The following is a 22,732-nucleotide window of genomic DNA, read 5'->3' as shown; positions in this document are numbered from 1 at the left end:
AGAAAAAATCTGCTTTTCTGAATAAAGTCAAAGATAAAATGAGTTTTTGAGTGGATGTAACTACTCACTTCAACAAGTTTTAAGGGCTGCGGATTGCTAGCAAGTATATAGTGGAGGGTTTCTATTTACAATTTTTCAGATATATTAAAGAACACAGTATTTTGTATTAAATTTTATTAGAAACATTTCTAAAACATATGTCTACAATTACTTTATACTACAAAAGCATAATACTGAATAACTTTAAAATAAATTCGTCAAAATGATAAATAAACAAATTATGATTGTAGTTGGTTGAATTACTATCCCATTACCATGCAGTTGAGCTGGTCCAAGTTTCACTACAAACGTCCTAATTTGCATCGGTTCTAAACGTACAGGACCAAATTTATCTTCGTTCTTTTGTTCTTTTGTATCCTTAGTGAAAGTACCTTTGTTAGTTTTCCAAATATATTTCTCTCTTTTATTAAATTCGGATAGTAACTGGTTGGCTCCTAGCGTCATTTCCTCCATTTCAACAATGCTAAAGTATTTAAAAGCATTCTAGAAATGAAAAAGTTTTTAATAATTTGGGGATGCAAACATGGACTTTAATTTAAATATTAACAATAGATTTGGCATTATAAATACAAACGAAATGAGTTGTAGTAACGATGGACAAACTAGGAGGTCTGTTGATATTCAGTTTAAGGAGCACTTAGATCATTTTAAACGTGGTAGGATACAAAAATGCAATAAAATAATATAGAATTGTTAAAAAATATATTCAATAGAAGAGTGTTTACTAAATAGAAATTAAATATCAAACATCCTGATGGTCTTGGAAGGCATTAACTTGATAGCGATACGCGTGTCAGACAGTAATACTTGTTATCAAATCAACTTACTGCTATATCCACTGTAACAGATTTAGATTTGGTTTTATCATCGTTTTTCTCCATAATGTGTTCCAGTCTTAAAAGATATTTACCATCGGTCCAAGGTTCGAATGTTAAGATATTCACATTATCAGGTAGAGGTTCTTTTAGGGCTTGGTACTGCAAAATTATATGTATTTGTAATTGCAATAATGAGAATGGTTTAATTTTAATTTCATTTTTCTATGTTTTGATCTTTTTTAGACCTTGATTTGGAGTGCAAATTAGTCATTTCATATGTAATAATTTATCCATAATCAAAAATAAGGAACATGTGAACTAAGTACAATTGACAAAGAAATGAAATTGATACTATTTTTTTGTTATCTTCTTTTAAAAATTATAGATGTTCATTTATTGATAGTTACCTGCAAATTTTTATTAGGTTGAGTATTTTCGAGATCATCGTACGTCAAATTTGTTGCCGCGAGTCCAACCCAAGGCTGCAGCAATTTTTTGTGTGCTAATATACGTTCTTGAGCTGCAGATGTGTCTGTAAAATCGTTTCGTTTTTAGGAAAATCGAGTAAAATATACATTTATTACCAATGGTTTTTGTTTCTACCATGAAATAACTGATTTCAATCTTCAAAGTAATTGATTATTAAATACCCAGTTGTAAAAAAAACGCTGTATTTCCGAAACCTCTAAACTGACGACTATATGAATGTGGCCAAGAGAAGGAAAGAATATTTTAATATGAAAAAACAATTATTTAAATTTTAGAAAATAAATTTCGTTTAAAATTTGCTTAATTAAGATATATTGGAGTAAATTTCCTCCAACGCTTCAATAAAGTGACGGAGATGAGACAAACATTTATTGAAAAAATTCAATATATCACAGATTTGCCAAAATTAAAATGCATTTCAAGGCTAGTCTAGAGATGATCAAAATTTTATTATCATCTGTTAAGTTTTTACAAATAGAAACGACAAAATATTTCGAAATAGTCGTATTTCTGGAAACTTCTCCACTCTGGAGTAAATATCAAAGAAACATGGTTTCGAAAGTCATCAACAGCTTCTTGAGGTGGTAAAAATCGTTGTCCGCGGATACTTGGTTTGACGGTGGAGGGAAAGAAAAAGTTGTTAGGTGATAAATCGGGTAAATAAAGCAACAGACATTAATTTGATGTTTGTTTTTCTGCGTTACCCTAAATCATATTTATTAGGCATAGTAATTTCAGAGAAAAACTATTTTTTCCCATTTTATTTGTTGTTGCGCGCCCTAGTGCACAATCTAGATTATCGAATAATCCATTATGAACCATACCTTTATTGCCAACAAAAAGATAATGAGAACCTCTGACGTAAATTCCTCCACCAAATTCTGTTTCATTCAAACTTTCTTCGACTCCCTTATGATCATCATTCAATATTCTTCTGTGTACCTACAACATGAATCATTAATAGGCATGATAATTGGTTAATTAACTAATTGATTGGTCTAGAACAATTATATTATTATAAACTTATAGATTAAAAAAAAAAAAATAGAGAGATGACCATGTTTGCGACGGTCCTAAGTACGTTCCACTGAATGTCCACAATGCCTTCATCCACCACCGCTGATATACCGGTTCAACTACCGGCAAAATCATAGAACGCAAACTTGTAGTTTCCAAGATTTTATAGTTGTGTAGTAAAAGTGATGTTTGATGAAACCATATTTCGTTCCTTGCTCGAAAACGAGAACAATAAAAATCACAAGAGAAAATCGTTCACGGCGTCTGCAATAGCCAGGTGCCGCACATGTAAGAGACAGAAAGACTTTTAGATAACAAGTATCCGTTTGAGGCGCGGCGAGTTGTGATAAAGGAGAAGAAAACTATTGGCTCAAACGTTCCATTACTACTTGTAATTTATGGAGCTCATATTTCAGTCCCTTGGACCGGGCTCTTATCGTATTACTAATCGAAGAGTTTATCTACAAGTTCGGGCCCTTTTAGAGCGACATGAGTCATTGGAATTTTTATCTCGGTTGGTGATAGTCATCCGTGTTTCACAAAGGATGTGGAAACCAAATGGAAAGCTAGAATAATATCAAATATCTTGTCTATAAATACAGTATGGAACTTAACTATCAACTAACCATCAATTCCATTTCATACGGCTCCAAACTGGATCCACCCTGAGATCTGTCAGTAAGTACAGCAACTTCAATGTCTTTTTCTTCATCTTTAATAACAATTCTTGATGTTACCGGATAGTAGTTACTAGATATCGGTTCAAAGGAAGAATTATACGAATAATCTGGTCTTTTGTTTTTAACTCTTCGAATCATTTCTCTACCGTTCGAATCTGTGTAAAATGTATGTTTGTTGTCGAAATCGTCGGTTATTGTGAATTTGGAAATGATTTCTTTACCTCCTGGATACTTCACTCTTCAACAAATAAACATAATTTATAAATAAAAATGATCTGGAATCACATATATATCAAATATTCATACCGAAAATTGTTATCTAAACGGGTAGTGCTTATTCTGTGTTAGTTTTTTATTGAAAAAACTTTGAGATAATCATGATCGTTCGAATCACTACTGGTGCGAAATTTTGAAGGTGAAACTTTAATCATTGTACATAGTCTAGAGGTTTGTCGTTTTGAATTCCTTGAAGAACATTCAATTTTATTATTGATTGACAATGATGGATATTCCCACTCAATAAAGATTACGATCATTGGCCTGTATTGAACGAAAAATAGAGATAATCAAGAGAAAACTGAGAACTCATCCCTATTAATTTAGAAGCAATTTATTTGTTCAAACTTTCATGTCCGTAGCGCTATTAATGAAGATTCCTGACTGTATAATACTCACATGTCTATATTACCAACTATCCAATCTAATTCAATATAATTTTCTTTCTTGTACCACCTTATTGTCTGGTAAATGTCAACTATGTCGGTGGTCCATTTTTGTTGAACCTCGTCTACGACGTTTCCTGCAAATTTGCGCAGAAGTTTGACGCTCTCTAATATTCTAGATCCTTCAGCTGTTGGTCTGAAAATAAGTATTTTGAAATATTAATGAGATGCTCGATATTATAGACATTATAGTGAGTCTGGTCTATTATATTAGGCTTCGTAGGCGGAAAGGAAACTACAAGGAAATAGATAGAAAATATTTTTTCCCATTCTTGGAATTCAACTTTTAACAAGACACCAAGTTGTATCACTTAGTCAGTCTTATAATTATGACAAAAAACGATTGGAGATAACGCTACGAAGACACTGAAGACCATTTCGGAAACTGGTCCTCAGGATGGATACAGAATGTGAAAACACCGATAGAAACATATTTCTACGTATTCAATCAAATGTGTGATAATTTGAAACTCCACAAATATTTAAGAAATATTAATTATATACATTACATAATAAATTTCTGCAATTTCTTAATTCTTAGACCTTTTGATATATTATTGCATCTAAATGTTCTTGACTTTAGATCTCTTTTGTTTTAAAATTAGTTTTTTTTATAACTTCTGAAAGATTTTGAAAGAAAGATTAACAAAATAAGTAATATTATATATCAAGTGCCTTGTACTAATTGTGACGCTGTCTACATAGGGCAAACATCTCAGTATTTAGAAAATAGTCTAAAAGGTCATCAATACGATAAAAAAAACATAAATTCAATTATAAACATTCAAAAATTCTTGAAATGGAATTTAATACACGAAAAAGGAAATTTTTAGAAATGGTTCACATTCATAAGAACGAAAAAGTTAAATTGATAAAAAAGATCTAAATAATTTAAGTAAAACTAGCTTTTACCAGCGGCTTCACTCGCATCGAATCCATTAAATAAGTATCAGAAATCATTATAACAGAAAAGAACGAACTCTGTAGCTATATTAGATCTTTGAATGTAGAAAAATTGCCAAAAACCTACAAAAATCCATAACTCCGCATTGAATGTCCGCGCCTAGCTCCTCTCCAACTCAACCGATTTAAGTGTTTAAAAACTCAAAAGAAAGAAGGTGTTTCAGCGAGTATTCTTAAACTAAAACGAAGTCTGTAGCTATATTAGAACCTGAGATATATATCTTTGAATGTAGAAAAATTGCCAAAAACCTACAAAAATCCATAACTCCACATTGAATGTCCACGCCTAGCTCCTCTCCAACTCAACCGATTTAAGTGTTCAAAAACTCAAAAGAAAGAAGGTGCTTCAGCGAGTGTTCTTAAACCAAAACGAATTATGTAGCTATATTAGAACCTGAGATATAGATCTTTGAATGTAGAAAAATTGCCAAAAACGTACAAAAATCCATAACTCTGCATTGAATGTCCGCGCCTAGCTCCTCTCCAATTCAACCGATTTAAGTGCTCAAAAACTCAAAAAAAAGAAGGTGTTTCAGCGAGTATTCTTAAACTAAAACGAAGTCTGTAGCTATATTAGAACCTGAGATATAGATCTTTGAATGTAGAAAAATTGCCAAAAACCTACAAAAATCCATAACTCTGCATTGAATGTCCGCGCCTAGCTCCTCTCCAATTCAACCGATTTAAGTGCTCAAAAACTCAAAAAAAAGAAGGTGTTTCAGCGAGTGTTCTTAAACCAAAACGAATTATGTAGCTATGTTAGAACCTGAGATATAGATCTTTGAATGTAGAAAAATTGCCAAAAACCTACAAAAATCCATAACTCCGCATTGAATGTCCGCGCCTAGCTCCTCTCCAACTCAACCGATTTAAGTGTTCAATAACTCAAAAGAAAGAAGGTTTTTCAGCGAGTGTTCTCAAACCAAAACGAAGTTTCTATCTTGAATAGAACCTGAGATATTGAGGATAGAACGTGTGTATGTGAAAAATTCCCATAAGTAATGTACAAGGGGAAATCGCATTTGAGTATAACTTGAGAATGATGAAAATTAGATGAAATCCGATAGTTGATGGCTGATCTGTGCATCAATACCTTTCATTGAAAAAAAAAATTAAGCAAATCGGTTGGGTAGAACGCCTGAACGGAGTCGAAATGGAAATCATCAATTTTTTTAATATATAATATTTATAAATCTACTTTGTAAATTCTAATAAAACTACAAATAGTCTAATTGATTACTACTATATATTTGAGATGTAGGGACCGAGGAAAAATTGATTTTTCTTATTAGAACAAAGTTCCAAGTTGATTTTATCCTTATTTTGATATTCACGATGAAGGTGATCTATAGATCAATATAAATAAGCAAATTGTCAGTGTCAATAATATCATATTTTGATAAAGAAAAGTCGAAACATCAAAATTTATCTTTTATCCAAAGTAAAACTAATTTTAAAACATAAGAGACCTAAAACAAAGAACATTTGGATCATTACGTACATATATTCATACTTGGAAATATAATTTTTAGTGATTCGAAGTGGAGTTTTACCTGAAAATATAAGCTCCAGAGGCGACTCCCGTTTTATCGCGTTCTCCTGTTTCGCTCGAATAATATCCAAAAGTTTGCGAGATGCCTAAAGTCTTACCGCCTAAAGTAATCGACTTCAAAAGATGAGTGTTGTTAGATAGTTTAAAGGCGGCGCTATCTCCTGTTGGCGCAGATGTAACCTCGCTTTTAGGTGATTTTTTAATATGGTATAACTTGAAACCCATTGGTGGTATATCAGTAGCAGCGAAAACCAACTCAAATTCACTCGGTCTTCCTAACTGTTCGTCCACGTAAGAAAAATCACTAATTGTTGGAATTAAATCATAAAGAGTACCTAAAAACAGTTCTACAATAGTACTTTTCGAATATTATTCCATATATAAAAAGAAACAATATATTATCTACATTCGGAAGTGAGGAATACATTCCTGCCAATTCAGCTAATCAGACACGTGCTAGCAAGTTCTTCATATTCAGAAAAAAGATACAAAAGCAGAACTATGAGACGAATATTTCATTTGAATAATTCATGGATCTCTTTAATACGGCTCCTAGTGTGGATTCGAGCATTATTTGAATTTAAACTCACCCTTGGGGTTTATTTCGTAATTAGCTTCTTCAACAGGAAGACGAACGTAATGGTTTATTGTCCACGATAATGGATTGTATACTGTTACAATAAATTGTTCTGAATTTTGCGAGACGCTGCAAATGCTTATATTTGTTAACGGACATGATTCCAAGTTAATATTTATAGTGAGGTTGAGAAGATTTCTGGAAAAGACGAAATGTATAAGTTGGCTAGTATAGTGTGAAAATGAAAGGTGGAGTGATTCGTTATAACGTACAAAGGTAACGTCCTTGGATTTAGCTTCCATTCTTCTATTCAACATCAATAGTATTAATGCTTCTCTTAATTACTTTTAGATTTATTTCGTCGGTGGGTAGAGCAAAAGGTCAGTTTTTGTTGACCATTTCCAGTCAGATCTACGTTAACTCCATCACATTGGAATTATATCGAAATGTGTTTTTGTTTTTTTATTCAAGATCACCATATATCCATGATATTTCAAGTTTTTCTTTCCCTACTTCTGCGCTAATTTGATTTTTATTTTATTCAAATTTTTTCATCCACATTCATTTTTTTTCTTGTATTCATTTATTAATAAATATCAGAAAAATTAGCTAAACGTTTTTACATTAACTGTGTTATGATTATTTTCCCGTATATTGCCACAGGTTTTATTTCAGTAATTTTTGCATTCTCAAAATTAATTGTTAAATTTGTTACCTGTTGCAACCATATTTCGTGGCTGATAGCGTAAGTTGCTTTTTAATATACTTTCGTTTCATCATAAGTCGATCTGAATCTAATAAAATTTTTATTTTTTCTATGAAATTAGAAATACTTTTTTCATTTTCATATAAAGCAGACATTGGAAATAGTTAATTTGACAAAAACCACAGTTACCTACAGAGGACAAAACGTATTTTCCCTTAAATTTGAAAATTCTTTAGGCTAAAAATATAACACTAAAGAAATAAGAAAAGCACTTAAGTATACAATGAGCAAATAAAAGCTCTACCTGCAAAACGAATTACTTAGAAGTAGGAAAATTTTAAGCACACGGCAACCTCGCAGTTTAAAACAACCTCCTCTTGTAGTGGCACTTTTGTCTATATTAGCGACAGATCTTGATCAGTACGTGATGCATATTAAAGTCCTCAACTTTACCGACTTTTGCACTATATTATGGTTATAAAATAGGCCTACAATTAGAGGAATATTATCAATCTTTGATGACATGTTTTGACTAATTTCCCTCTTCGCGAGTAACTGTGTTTGGTATGCAGATTTTAAGAGAAACGAACGAACATCTTCTTGACCGAGGTATTAATCGTCGGCTGCACAGAGAGGATCAGGCGATTTTCAAAATGTACGTCAAATTTTATACTGGGAGCTCTCAATTAAATTGAAAATCGGTTGCTCGGGACTGCCATCATTATAATACAACTCCTGATAATGCTGAAAGAGCTATCGATTTTTTTGTATAACAGGAAGTCGGAAAAACAAGTTTATAAAGTTAATTTTTCAACTTAATTTTCTGTTTGAGTAGCGATATAAATTTGTTCAACATAATCTTAGTAACGTTATTGATATATTTCTAGGTATTCACCACACTTTGTCGGTTTATGATGATTTCACGTCACCTTGTAATCAAAAACGCCAATTCCAATTCATAGACGGCGACTTCTTAATATTTTATAAATGTTTTTAGATTCAATTGTAATATTATCTTATCAATAAATACCAATTTGTTTTTGGTGCTTTATTAATGAATTCATAATCTTTCCCAAATGCTGATCTACACAAAACAAACCAAAAGTTGATGACAATCAATCAAATATGGATCTTTGTTTAGTCCCACAACTTGGGTATAAAAGATCTTTTACCAAATCGTATCAACATAAACATATACGTTGAAAACTACAGCTCACCCTAGAACAGTTCCAAAATCCTTTTCAGCGTGTTCTATACCTCTGGAAAGTCTTCTGACGTAGTCGTTGGCAACTTGTTGCTTTTCAGTTCCTGTTATAGCATCATGATGCTGCATAACACCCATCGCTTCTTTCAGGAATTTCAAATTTTCATCGAAATTTTCACCACTAAAGGAACCCTGAGCATAGAGCTGCTTAGCTACCTGAAATTGAACATTACGATGGAGTTATACGGATTACAACACATTAAATTGTCGGTTTACCTGGAGAACGTTGTGTCCAATTCGTTCGAACCGTTTGGAATTCGGTCTGGAACTAAAATACCCAGTCCAAAAAGAGTGATTACTATCACTGTATGGGAAGAAATCATCCTTTTTCAAAGTGAGGAATGAGCTTGAGTTTTTCATAGCATTGTTCACAGCTTCAACATAACATGAAGGTGTTGAATATATCACATTAAGTTCGGTGTGGTTTGCAAAGGCTCTAAAAATCCGTTCTATTATTTATTATTCTATAATTATTTTCAACTTGTTTAATTTTCCGACTACTCACTTAATGAAACGATCCATATTTATATAATTCTTACTTGCTGCTTCATATTGAAAATCACCTCCCATTGGTATAATCACATTATTCGTGGGAAAATACTCCTTATACTTATTAATAATTGCGGTGAAATTTTGAATCTGAAATTGAGATTAGTATTTTTAGTTAGGCGAGCTTTTTAGCAAAAGGGAAACGTTTTGGAATGAAAAAAAAAGGAAAAACAACTTCCAGAAGAATGAATAAGTCACTAAACGTATTGAACAGCTAATAGCAGTGGACAAGCTTTGAAATTCCGCCTAATTGGTGTCAATATAGTATATAACATATACCGCAGGGCAAAGTACAGCTTTAACCCCTTGAATAGTTGTTTCTTTCTCGAAATATTGAGCGCGGCATATTTTTTCCTTTAGTTCCTTCATAAATAATATTCATAGTATTATCTTTACGTTTTTGACATTAGTTTTTGACTTGTAATTACTCTCAAAAGTTGCTGAATTGTCAGTCCTAAAATTTGTTTGTTTCAAAATCATTCAATAAATTGAGAAAAACGTTTTACAAATTTGGAAATTTTCATTTGTTAGTTTTCGCCTAATTATTTACCTTGCTCAAAATATTATAATCTGGACTTTTCGGATCGTCATCGATAGTATCATCTGTACATTTGTAGTCCCAACAAAATCCATCTGGGGGAAAATACAAGCTTGTCGCGAAAGCACTTCCAAAAAGAACGGAATCATCTACGAAAAAGGAAAGTTGATAATTTGTAATTAGTGAAAATTCCCAAGATGTGTAACGACACTTCGATTGCTGTAAAAAAGACTGTACTAATGGAAGCGTATTGTCTTTTCTACTGTTAATGTAAATAGCAAACAATGCATTAGCTAATTTTAAAAAATTCGACAAATTATAGTTTGAGACATAATTGACGCATTCTCACCTAAATTAGCACTTCCTTGCCAAGCGAAGTCAAGAGCTTTCCTTTTTTGTCTTTGTGTTTTGTCATCATGATCTAATCTAGCAAACATAATTGCATCATACCCCATCTGAGCTAATAGAGAAACTTGCTCTCTGCTATGCCCGAACGGATCAATTTGCCAACCTATACGAGGTATACCGCATTTACCAACAGTCTCATCAAGCGTTCTAAAAATGACCAAACGCATATATTAACTGTTTGGTATTCATATTCGAACAAGCTATCATAGCTTCTCTTTTTTTTCCAACACACCTTAAACCCCACGTGAATTGATCGATTGTAGATTGATAATTCGAACAAGCCTCATCGTTCATCGACCAAGCTCCGTTAACCATTTCTATTTGGCCATTGTCGACCAAATTCTTATATTTAAGTTTCACTTCATCACTTTGATGGTTCCACCATCTCCAAAAAAACTCCGTTTCTACTTGAACGAACCTAAAATATATTTATAATGGAGATATGCAGTTACATCATTTTCCGGCTTTACCTTCTATCTTCTTCTTCTAAAAGTGCTTCATACACTGAAGTAATGATGTATTGAACACCAGCTTGTTGAGTGGAAGTATTCACTAAAATACAAGAATGGAGTGAAAATTCTATTGAACTACATTTTATTTAAAATGCATTAAAAAAAAAATAAAACTTGTGTTGGTACTAACCAAATTTGTCTTTATCTACCTAAGTAACGAAATTTGAACGAAAAAAATTTTCTGTATCACTTTCATAACCAAAATATGTTGAGTTGATCCTTAAGAGATGTTAATAGTCTTTACTGTCTCTCGGATGAATACACGATAATTTTTGGGCACCATTTCCTCAAGCTGCTTTACATAAAGTGGATCCCTCAAAATATTTCTGCAGCATTTTTGAATATTCCAAAGCCGTAATTCAATTCCATTGAAAATACAAACTGTCTCCCAACTTTTTTCACTAAACTTTTCGATTCGTGAACAAACAGCTGCTAAACATTTAATTATTGAGATATATACTCAAATCCACGACCATTTGAGCCAAATCGACTTCCCGTTAGGGTGGTAAATACCCCTTTGTCACCAGGTCATAGTAAGGGTGGTTGTGGGTGGCAAAAATGTGAAAACATCTATTTGTGTCTCTTTTTAGCGCATGAGAACCTCTAAAAAGATCTCAAAATTGGTCTAGAAAGTTACAAAATGTGTTCAACTATTATAATCGATTTAGGATGTTCTACAAAGTTTCTCCTGAATGATCTGGCAAGTTCCGAAATGAGTACAATTTATTATGATCGGTTGGAGAAAGTTCTAGAATGATCAGAAAATTCTGAAATGAGTGCAGTTTATTATAAGCGTTTCAAAATGTTATAAAGAGCTTCAAAAATTATTAGATTGATCTGGAAATGTTCCAAAATGTTAAACAAGCGTTATTATTGATCTAAAAGAACCGTATCGAAGTGATGTACGTCTAAATATTCCAAAGTGTTGTGGTACTGGAAATTCCGGTGTCTGGAATGTTACTTGTGTTGGAATGAGTAAATTAATCCTCAACTGGATTCGTTAGAATTATAAATAGTTGATACAAGGTGCATATAATTTTAATTATAAAATGAATGTGGATCAAATACTATACTTACTGCCATAATAATATTGATCAGCCGTCTTTAACCATCCCACGTCGTCATGGGAATGAGGTATTAAATGAACATTAATTTTATCAGCAACAACAGAATGGCACTTCAAACATCCCACTGCATTATTATTATAACTAGTAGGTGCTGAATCAGCCCAGGAAATTGTAAAGCCCAGTAACAATATCGATAACTCCATAATTTCAAATATAGTTTCTTGAATCGTTACTTAACTGTATTTAAAAGTAGTACTCAACATTAATTTGAAAAAATTGTTTATACAAATAAAGATAATGGATATCTATATTAATAGATTGTGGTTTTTCAATTTCTTGAAGTGTTTTTTTTTTTTAATAAAATAGCTGAGTGTTTTGATTGCGTAATTTATTCAATGAAATTTCGAAATCGATTTTACCTTAGCAAATAGAAATGATCGACGATCTCCTCCTGATCTTCTCTGGTCAAAGCGATGTTACAATAGAAAATACTAATATATTTCATCGAGTCTATTGAGGCATTTTTAAGAAGACAGAACCAACTTCAATACATCTTGGTCGGGATCAAGTCCATTAAACCAGATTTTGGAGAATGTGTCCATTGAAGGGAACCGTGTGCAGGATAAGTACTTCCAAATCAGAAACAAGAAATGGTCACTCATTGTGATAATTCCTTTATTTTAGCACTTCTGGGGCTACTTATCTCAAGAAAAAATTCTACGCGTGCTCTGGTCTTTATGAATTCATCGTTTTACGTGTGGTTTATCAAATATTTTTATCTTTGATCTTTGTTTAACCGTTTTTTCTTTGAAAAGTTGAGAATAACTTCACTTTTTTGATATTATTTTTTGGTTTTTAACTTGATAGGAGGCGTTTGTGTTGAGTGTTTGATGGTCGACTTACACAATTAAAAAAAACTTTGATTTCAAAATGAATTTTTTTTTATTTATTAATCATAATCATATTAGAGGAAATATTCGAAGGTAACCAAAAAAGTCCTGATTTCCATTGGCTGTAAAGTGATTTTATAATTATTTTCTTCAATATCAGCGTCTATAAATGCGTTTGCTCCAAGATTAAGTTCCTGGATAGAGGAAATGACATACGGCGAAAATAAAGACTGCAACACAAGAAAAAGATTATTCGCGACAAATTTGTGATAGAAATTTGAATTAATAAATTTCATGTTTTGCTGCATGCAACGAGAAAATAACATTCTTCTATACTATTCGTCGATATCAACGTTACCTTTAGTTGTAATGTAGCTGGTTTAGACAGTTCTTCGTCTTCGTCTTTTTCAAAAATATGTTCAATTCTCAATAAAAATGTATCATCTTTCCATGGCTCGAAATTTAAAACATTGAGATTAAGTGGTAGGCCGTTCATTCTAGACCACTAAAAAATTCAAGTAGAATCTAGATTTTTGTGTAAAAACTTTTTGGATAGATGATGTTACAAGTAATATTTAATGGAATTATCAAATAAAGGGTAGAAAATGAGAAAACAGGGAATGTTTGGTACACACCTTGAAATGGATATTACTCTTTAGATTTTCTAGTTTCATATCGTCAGCCGTAGCATCAGCAACTAGCACCCATGGTTGAGTTAATTTATTCAATGCAAGAAGTCTTTCTGAAAAGCATAAAATTACAAATAAAAAATATAAGCTTTACTTTTTCTGATATAATGAATTAAGGAATATGCAACTATTAATCAAATATTCAAATTTTAAATTCTCATTTGTTATTTACACACAACAGATGGCATAATTCACGAAATATCAGCGACAGTCCTACGATTTCTTGGCCTTTTCTTGGGCATATTACCTTTCTCGACTTTTTCATGTTAAACTGAAGTTCAAATTACCCCTAGACCGCCGGTAAGTTTAAACCGAAGTCAGTAAACATCATTTATAAAACGGACGTTTGAGGTTCAAACTTCACTTGTAAAATTGTGCCTAAATACTTACGATATTTTTTATTCGAAGTTGACGCAATTAAATAATGTTGTCCTCGCGTGACTATATAGTTGCCGAACTCCATTTCTTCAAGAGACTCATCAACGCCTTTGTGATCATCTTTTAAAGTTCTTCGATGAAGCTGTGAATAGAAATGTTTATTAATTATTTACAATACTACCGAATTCAGTTGTTTTGACGTTTTTATAGCTTAAGGAAAGCTTTGATAACGTTTTTCAGTTTATTCATATCTTTGAGTAAAAAAATTGAGTAATAATACTCACCATAAGCTCAATTTCATTTGATTTTAAACTTGTACCACCTTGTGATCTATCTATTACCAAAGATAATCCAGTTCCATTTAGAGCAATTATTGATGTCACCGGATAATAATTTGAAGCGACCGCCTCTTTAGATGTATCATTATACTTAATGTTATTTCTGAATCTTTTGATCAATTGTCGACTATTAGAATCAGTGTAAAAAACGTCGTCGTTTATATATTCAGATCCTAAGCTATATCGCACTATTACTTCTTTGCCTATTCCGTTAACTGTATCACTGAAAAAATAAGGGGTATTGATATCAATTGCTGTTACCGATCTAAAAGAAAACTTACACAGTTTTATTGTCGAGCGGTCCAATCATCCAATCGTACTCGACGTAATCTAAATCACCCTCACTCCTTAATCTAATAGTCTGAATAATATATTCATTAATTTTCTCTATAATTTCGGAATTTCGTGAGCTATCAAGATAGTAGACGCTGCGATTGTCGTCTTCAGCGTTTTGTGCTTCTGATTCAGTCATCGGTCTGAATACATATGCACCAGACGTAATATTGTCGGCCGTTCCATTATGACTGTTATAATACATATATTTTTGATTAATTTCTGCACTTTTTTTGTTTACGGATATGTATTGCTTCCGTGTTTTTGGATCGAATGTTAGTTTCGAGTTCTAAAATAACGTTTCAAGCATATTTAGTTTGGAAAGACGCAATACACGCATGTGGCTTGAAGGCTCATGAGGATAGTTGTTAGACCAATGAAGTTACTAAGAGGAGAATCTACAGAGGAAAAAACACAGAAGAGGGGTGGGAAAGGATTAATATAATTTGAAGAACCGTGTGTTTATAAGAAGATGAGTAGATAGGACAAAAGGTTTTTTGAGATATGTACATAGATTTCCCAGTGTAAACGTTACATTCTCTGTACATTCGAAGACAAAACGCATTCGCATTTTATCTTGATATATTCGTCGATGAAATTTGTAATATCTAACAGATTTTTATAAATAATAGTTGAATGAAATTAATCAACATTAAAAGCATCATTCTTATTATTGATATTTGAAGAATATAAAATTTTTATTGTGAAGTAATAAGTCGAAGTCACTTGTACTATCACTTATATTGTTACTATTATAGTTGCCAACGAAGGCAACGAAGTATTGTGTTCTGCAATGTGGAGTCATTAATTCAGAATTTTTCGACAATAAACTTACCCTATTTTCCCCGTCAATTCAAATGCTTTTATCTACTAATAATGTAGCTTACTAATTTCAGTTTACATTTGTTACAAAGTTTTTTACCTGTTTTTCTAATTTTATAGGATCAAATCCTGTTTGGAGTACATGTTTAATAGCAGAGGGAGTATCATCTAATTTCTGGAGATAATAAAGTTTCATACCCATAGGGGGAATTTGATCAGTAGCTACTAATTCTACATCACTCGATCGATATGGTGATTCGAGAGGGTACTTCATATGATCAACCAATTCAAATGACACATCACCTGGAAAAATATAGTTGATGATACCAAACTAAACTAAATTTATCACACTCACCATCTACACCGGTAAAATTGTAATTTGCATTTTGAACTGGTAGTCTTAAGTTGTAATATACATCTTTGGGTAACGGATTGTAAATTGCTATCAACACTTTATCTTTCATCGAGTTATCACAAACGCTTATATTTGTTAAAAGGCAGGTAGAGAACGGTAAATTGATAGTATCAGAAGAATCATTTATTTTCAATAGGTTGCTACAAATAAGACCATATTACATCTACTTTATTTTGACACCTTTTTGTTTTCAACTTTACAGGGTGATGTTCCTACCTCAAAATGTTACCAATACTTAATTCAGTTTGGTGTATACCATCTGTCAATATCCGAGCATAATCTTTCGCTACTCTTTCTTTTTCCGTACCAGTAATTGCATCGTGATGTTGCATAGTACCAACAGTTTCTCGTAGACTTCTTAAATTGTTTTCTGCTTTTTCTCCAGTAATGATATTACTCATCTTAGCAAAAGCATTTAATTGTTGAGCAGCCTTAAACAATGAGAACAACAAATTATCAACCATTGAATCAAATTTGAAAAAGTTTGTTGTTTGTCACTTACTTGCAATATATTATTTCCTATTCTTTCGAAACGTTTCAAAGTTGATCTGGATGTAAAATAACCAGCCCAGTAGGTGTGGTTATTTTCGTTATACGGAAAGAAATCTTCAGAACTGCTGGTCAGAGATGGCTTTTGCGATTTTACTGCTTGAACGTAACAAGACGGAGTTGAATAGAATACATTGTAATTTTCATTATTTTTGAAACCTCTAAAAATTAAAAGCATATATATTTATATTCTCAGCTTCTCTCCAAATAAATATATCGAAAAATATTGTCTAAAAGTCTGTTTTAACAGGTACATTGCGTCACAGTTCAATCACTGTCTGATAAATTGAACTTTAAATCAAAATTTTGACTTAAAGAAAAGTCGAAACGTCAAATTTTATCTTTCTTTTACAAACTTTAAAAAAAAAACTGATTTTGAAATAGAAGAGACCTAAAATCAAGAACATTTAGATGCATTAATATATCAAAAGGTCTTAGAAATAAGAAATTGAAGAGATAAATGTTTAATTAACAAATATAGATGACAAAAAAAAAATACTTTACTTTATCAGTTTATCCATATTTAGATAGTTGATTTCAGCTGCTTGATATTGAAAATCGCCTCCCATGGCAAAAAGAATATTATTTGTTCGGAAATAAGAGGAATAATTGAGAATTTTTTCTGAAAACTCCTCTACCTAAAAAAGGTATTTTCATAAACTTATTCCAGTCCTCTAATAGCGAGGAAAAATTTCATTCTACAAATATCGTAAAATTTTCAAATAATGAATGTTTCAGAGTAAATTATTAAAGTAAATTATCGAGCCAAGTTACAAAATCTTCAACATATGTACTAAAAGTCGAATTTATGCAAGCACGAACGAGTCGGAACTGGTATTAGCCAGCCCGCGCCCCTCTCGGGATCGCTGCCCGAAGCTGATGTGCGTGTCGCGTCTAAATATTTGAAAATGTCAAAGCGTGTTATCGCTTAAAGACAAAATAAATATTATTGATTCATTAAAAAAATGGGAAACCGGTCGTAAGTTAGCTGATGAGTATGGTGTAGGTACATCAGCGATAAGTGATGATTAGGAAGAATACCGATTCAATTTTGTTGCATACCTGCAAATTAGATAGCGAAGATCGGAGTAAACATCGGAAAACGATGAAAAAACCGAAAAACGAACTTTTAGAAGACGCTTTGTATTGTTGGTTTTTAGAAAAACTATCAACTGGGCAACCGATTTCCGGCCCTTTACTCTGTGAAAAAGCATTACGGTTGGTTCAAACATATTGCTAATAAATGAAGATGAAACAGAAGAAAATATAGACGTGGAAAATGATGTAGGACCATCTCATGATGAAGAAATTCGAGCTCTGGAAACAGCTCTCAAATGTTTTGAAAAACAAACAAAGTTCAAACTTCAGCTGAAACGAATTCGTGATACAACAGCAATTAAGAGAAAAAGTAGCTTACGTCAAATGCCAATTACCAAATATTTTAAACCAAATTATACTTATTATTAAACTTATTTTAATTCACAAAACCCGCTATTCGTCATACGTCATTCGATTATCCGGACTTTCGACAACAATTAATCTGGTTAATCGAGTTTCCGCTGTACCTTGAGACTTTCGTCGAGGCTGATCATATTTTATGAGTAAGAGTATGTGCATTATAAACCTAGACTTACAAAAATGGAACTACTATCGCAATACAGTATGAACAGATCTCAAATATGTCTTCCAGTTAATCATATTAAAAACATACTATTACGACATGCCCTTGTATCTATAATCATTTTTTCCACTTATGTCAAATCCCGAATTCCTTTTACAGACACATTTATCCAGTCAATTTTCTGAGTGAATTCGTATTGTTTGTTTCTCTCGAGACTTTTGTCCTTTAGATACATTTTTGTTTCGTGGTTGATTCTCTCCGTATGTAGCGATTCATTTGACTTCCTTTTACATTTCATTTTCATTTTCATATACGAGTAATTCATATGTCAACAAGTTACTAATTTTTGTAATCAGTTCCAAGGCTCAACTTCAAAAGAAACATGTCGAAATGTAGGTAAATTTGCCCCTTTTTAAAAAGTAATTTTGTCTAGAAGCCAATCAAAAATAGAGAAAACTATTGAGTATATTCCAGCTGTTTTCACAGTTTGATACTATTACCTTTTTATCCAAATTGTAGTCGAAGCTATCTGGATCATCATTTATTGCATCTGAAGAGCATTGCAGATAATCCCAACAAAAATCATTCGGAGCATAGTAACTATCCATAATACTAGTGAAAATTTCACTATTTTCTGAAAAAGTGAAATAAAACTGCAATTTCCTAGATTATTCACATATATGTTATATAAATATTTTCCGAAATATGAACAAAAATAATATTCATAGTCGATTAAGTGAAAAAGTATTTTTTTTTTTTTTTTTCTAAAACGCGGATCCTTCTGGTTAGAACTACAGTCAACGTATTCAATATATAAAATTTTTGACTCAATGGAATCGATAACATTTCTTTTTTCTTAAATTGATTCAACTTTTTTTATCTTTACGTGAAGTTTGAGCGCCATATCCCAATTATTTTGTGCTTGTCAGCAATTTTTTTACAATGCGTTTCTTTTGACTGAGCAATGAATTTGCTGGAATTGCTCTCATGGATCGACTCAGCATATTTTGGTTAGGGTATGAAGCGTGTCAATGATAGACTTGGACCAAAGAGATACTTAACAACGTGGCTGAGTACTTTACATTCATCAAATGTCGAAATTATCCAACAATCTATCGATATACTTTTTGTGTGCGACACTATTCGAAGTAGGCTATACAGCCTGAAATAATTTCAAAACTCTAGTTCGTTTCAAGCAGTTTCCTTTTATCTCGTCATAAGCAAAGAGACGAATTTAAGTGGGCTCTTCATATACGCGACTAGGTGCCAGTAATTTAACTCTTAGAAGAGTGTGTGAAAGTAGGGAAACTGCCATGGCACGGCTTCATCCAGTAAAATCCAGTTCTGTTTTAAAAATAGAAAGTTGAAGAAATGCTGAGCAAATACTTTGCCAATACTGCAGAAAAATTACTTATGAAGTACATATGTATGAAGTGTCTGGATATTTTCGGTAATTGCTTTCAAATTTCACTTAGGTTTTGGAGAAAATAATATATTCTCACTTTATAAATTGCACGTGACTGTTCTTATAGAAAATAGACGAAAATTCTTTGTATTCCTATCGAAAATTTATTTACAACCATTATGTAATGCTGTCATTACTCTGTAATATAAGAACGTATTTAATTTTATCTATTTACCAAAGTTATCGTTGCTGTTCCACATGAATTCCAAATCTTTTGTTAGTTTTCTTGCATTCCTCTCGTCCGTACTTAATCGAGTGAAGAAAACGGCATCGTAACCCATCTGTTTGAAAATAGATGCCTGTTCTCTACTGTGTCCGAATGGATCTATTTGCCAACCGATCTTAGGACGCCCACACTCTCCCAATGTGTCATTCAATATTCTGGAATTTGTGGATTTAATTATTATCTAAGACCAAATACTCGGAAAATAATCAATGCCACAATTTTTGACAAATAAAAATTCTAAATTTTCGAATAAAGAAAAGTATGCCCTAAAAATTGTAGTACAAGTTTTATTATTTCATTAGATCACTTAATTATTGAAGTGTTGGCCGCTGCTATTGGTAAGATTTTCTATTCCTTTTTTGTTGCTTTTCAATCCCTCCTTCTTTTCTTCGGACTCACTTAGAGCCTAGTGTGATTTTATGTAATTCTAAACAACTCGTTGCCTCGTTTTTTATCCAGTATACGATCTTAATTTACTATCATTTAGTATTAGCTCGGAAAAAATAACGCTATTCGTTAACTACGATATCTCCGATTACCTGAGACCCCACGTAAACTGGTTAATAATCGATTGATAGCTAGTACAAGCTTCGTCGTTCATTGACCACCCTCCACCTATCATTTCGATTCTTCCATTTTCAACAAAATTCTTAAATCGTTGTCTTTTATCATCAGACTGTAATTTCCACCATTTCCAAAAATATGCCGTTTCAACTTGGATATATCTGAAATAAAATATCTTTCTATTTAATAACAAAAAACTTTGGAAAAAATTATATAAAATTTCGTTGTTAAACGTATTTAGATGAAAAACAACTTCATACACGCAAATAGCAAAGCAAGAAAGCTTCTCTTAGACAATTCTTGGACTATGGCAACTTTATTATACGGTTCCTGATATATAATATTGAGAGAACTTACCTGCGACTAGCATCTTGATCTAGTGCTTGCAAAATAGAATCCAATACATATTGCACCCCAATATTTTGGATATCGTTGTGTTCTAGGAAAATATTTTAACATGATTGACTTTCTTAAAGATTAATAAAACTTACACACGATTAAATTATAACTAAATTGGATTAGCTTGTGTCTCTGAGGACGAAACTTGGTTATCGAAACGCGTGTAATTATGTTTGTGTAGTGGCAGTGTAAACGGTGTACACGCTATAAATAAAATTATAAAAATAAATAGAAATTTACAGATTATCATCCCATGAAATTAAAGCGGTTTTCTCAGTAATAAGTATTGAAGTTATCTATGATTACTTACCACCATAAAAATAATCCTCAACAGTTTTTAACCATCCTACGTCATCATGGGAATGAGGAATTAGATGAACATTGATTTTTTTTGGATCTACATTTTGACATGCCTAAAAGTTTTTTCATTGATAATAATTTTTTCCAAATCTCCATATAATCAAATTGAATCAAGTGTCAGATTGAGGATAATTAAACTGAACTAGATAACATTGTTAGATTTGGTAACAGCTATTATGCGCTATGATTCAATGATAAGAAAAAGGTGAAAATATCGCCATTTCGACTCATCAACTCTTTTTCTTTGGGTGCCCCTTTCAAACGAAGGTTGGCGATAACCCCAGCAAAGTCATCGAGAGTCTAACCGGTCTACTCGCGAATATTCTCTAGCCATGAAGCCTGTCGTCTGCCAGGAGCACGTTTTCCCTCGATTTTCCCTTCGACCATAAGGTGCAAAAGTTATTTCTGTATATGTGTTCCAGAAATGAGGTACCTATTCTTTTCAACATCCTTCGAAGGATCCACATTTCTAAATTCTCTAAGCGCCTTAGCGAGTTCACCTTAAAGGTCCAAGCATCCGTTTAGAGCAAAGGGGATATTTAAATTTCTCGATAATGCCACCATTTACGTTATGGAGAATATGGGAGGATGGTTGAATGTCTTGGAGACAATCACGGTGTTGGTTGATGTTGATGTTAAGGCCATAATCTTCTCCTATAATTTTTATGCGATCTAAGAGGGCTTGCATATGCTGTTCACTATCTTCATCCAACGCTCTGACAAAGACCCTTCCTGTAAAGGCAGTCCATCAGCTTATCGTGTCTTACGAAAGCCTTTTCGTAATCAATAAAACATAAGAAGAGGTCCGGTTGCACGATATTAAGTCCCACTATTAAGATTCCGACGATATATTCATTTTCTCTTTCGTTCGAGACGCTTTATCTGTACTACGCATGCTTGAGAATGCGCAGAACCGAGTTGGAGCCTCGGAGGATAGACAGATCGATATCATTCTGTCTTCGCTTTGGGGTTACCAGTTATGGGTGCTAGTCTTAGGGTATTGTAGTACCTTTTCACCGTCCTCGGCCATAAGACTAGTGCCCATAACAAGTTTTTCATTATGCAATTAGTTATTGGTAGATTTTTGGAGGAAAACTTTTTCTAAACAAATAATAATGAATCGAGTTACATTAAATTATTTTAGAAATATTTCTGTTAAAATAGTTACTTAGCATAACCAAGTGCAACTAACTATTGACTAGATTGGCAATCTTTTTGCTAGCAAATGTAAAACTAAATTAAAAAATAAAAATTATGAAAATATCATCATATTTTAGGACTTTGAATATCTTACCTTCAGAGCACAAGTAGAAAAAACAGTCGAAATATTGAAAAATAAAATTGTCGATATGATGATAATTGTTTGCTTCATTATTGTGAATGTGATAGGTATAGACTTTAAAATAAACAGTTAAGTACCTACTAATAATATAAGATAAGCTATCAATACTAGAATTTTATTTTTTACTTTGAACATAAGTGTTTTATCTAATGTTTCCCAACAAATGAAAAGATTTTTGATTTGATTGAAGTTATCGAACTTATTGATCATCGCTGAAAGAACTATTGAAACCAGGTACTTTTGAGACCATCCTACAATATCATACAGGGTGTTTGGCAGAACGTTGAACATAGGCGGGGTCATTTTCTATCTATTCAAGCAATAAGAAAATCCAAATTTTTTGTTTTTTAGAAATTTTGTTACTTTCGTACCTCTGACCCCCTGTAACTTTTTCATTTTTGTAGCTAGGCCCTAATTTT

The 22,732-nt window shown here is 32.4% G+C and overlaps 2 protein-coding genes across 2 annotated transcripts; both read right to left on the bottom strand.

Moving 5' to 3' along the window:
- Positions 1-159: 159 nt before the first annotated feature.
- On the bottom strand, positions 160-12,212 carry LOC130897035 (lysosomal alpha-mannosidase-like). The gene is made up of 16 exons (XM_057805526.1): positions 11,933-12,212; positions 10,814-10,895; positions 10,576-10,761; positions 10,285-10,490; positions 9,948-10,084; positions 9,354-9,487; positions 9,065-9,284; positions 8,802-9,004; positions 6,892-7,076; positions 6,303-6,636; positions 3,740-3,922; positions 3,011-3,302; positions 2,192-2,309; positions 1,286-1,410; positions 888-1,037; positions 160-543 (listed from the first exon to the last, which is right to left on the bottom strand). The coding sequence occupies exons 1-16, from the start codon at positions 12,123-12,125 to the stop codon at positions 244-246; spliced, it is 3,048 nt and encodes a 1,015-aa protein (XP_057661509.1). The 5' UTR covers positions 12,126-12,212; the 3' UTR covers positions 160-243.
- A 628-nt stretch (positions 12,213-12,840) lies between these two features.
- On the bottom strand, positions 12,841-22,456 carry LOC130897034 (lysosomal alpha-mannosidase-like). The gene is made up of 17 exons (XM_057805525.1): positions 22,266-22,456; positions 20,922-21,024; positions 20,570-20,651; positions 20,188-20,373; positions 19,598-19,803; positions 18,458-18,591; positions 16,841-16,974; positions 16,290-16,497; positions 16,004-16,218; positions 15,728-15,927; positions 15,473-15,675; positions 14,499-14,839; positions 14,164-14,440; positions 13,892-14,021; positions 13,448-13,554; positions 13,171-13,317; positions 12,841-13,042 (listed from the first exon to the last, which is right to left on the bottom strand). Exons 1-17 carry the CDS (start codon positions 22,341-22,343, stop codon positions 12,887-12,889), a joined length of 2,907 nt encoding a protein of 968 aa, XP_057661508.1. The 5' UTR covers positions 22,344-22,456; the 3' UTR covers positions 12,841-12,886.
- Between the last annotated feature and the right edge of the window lie 276 nt (positions 22,457-22,732).

The sequence above is a fragment of the Diorhabda carinulata genome, chromosome 8 (assembly GCF_026250575.1).
Source record: "Diorhabda carinulata isolate Delta chromosome 8, icDioCari1.1, whole genome shotgun sequence".
Classification (NCBI taxonomy): domain Eukaryota; kingdom Metazoa; phylum Arthropoda; class Insecta; order Coleoptera; family Chrysomelidae; genus Diorhabda; species Diorhabda carinulata.
This window is presented reverse-complemented; position numbering and strand designations above follow the sequence as displayed.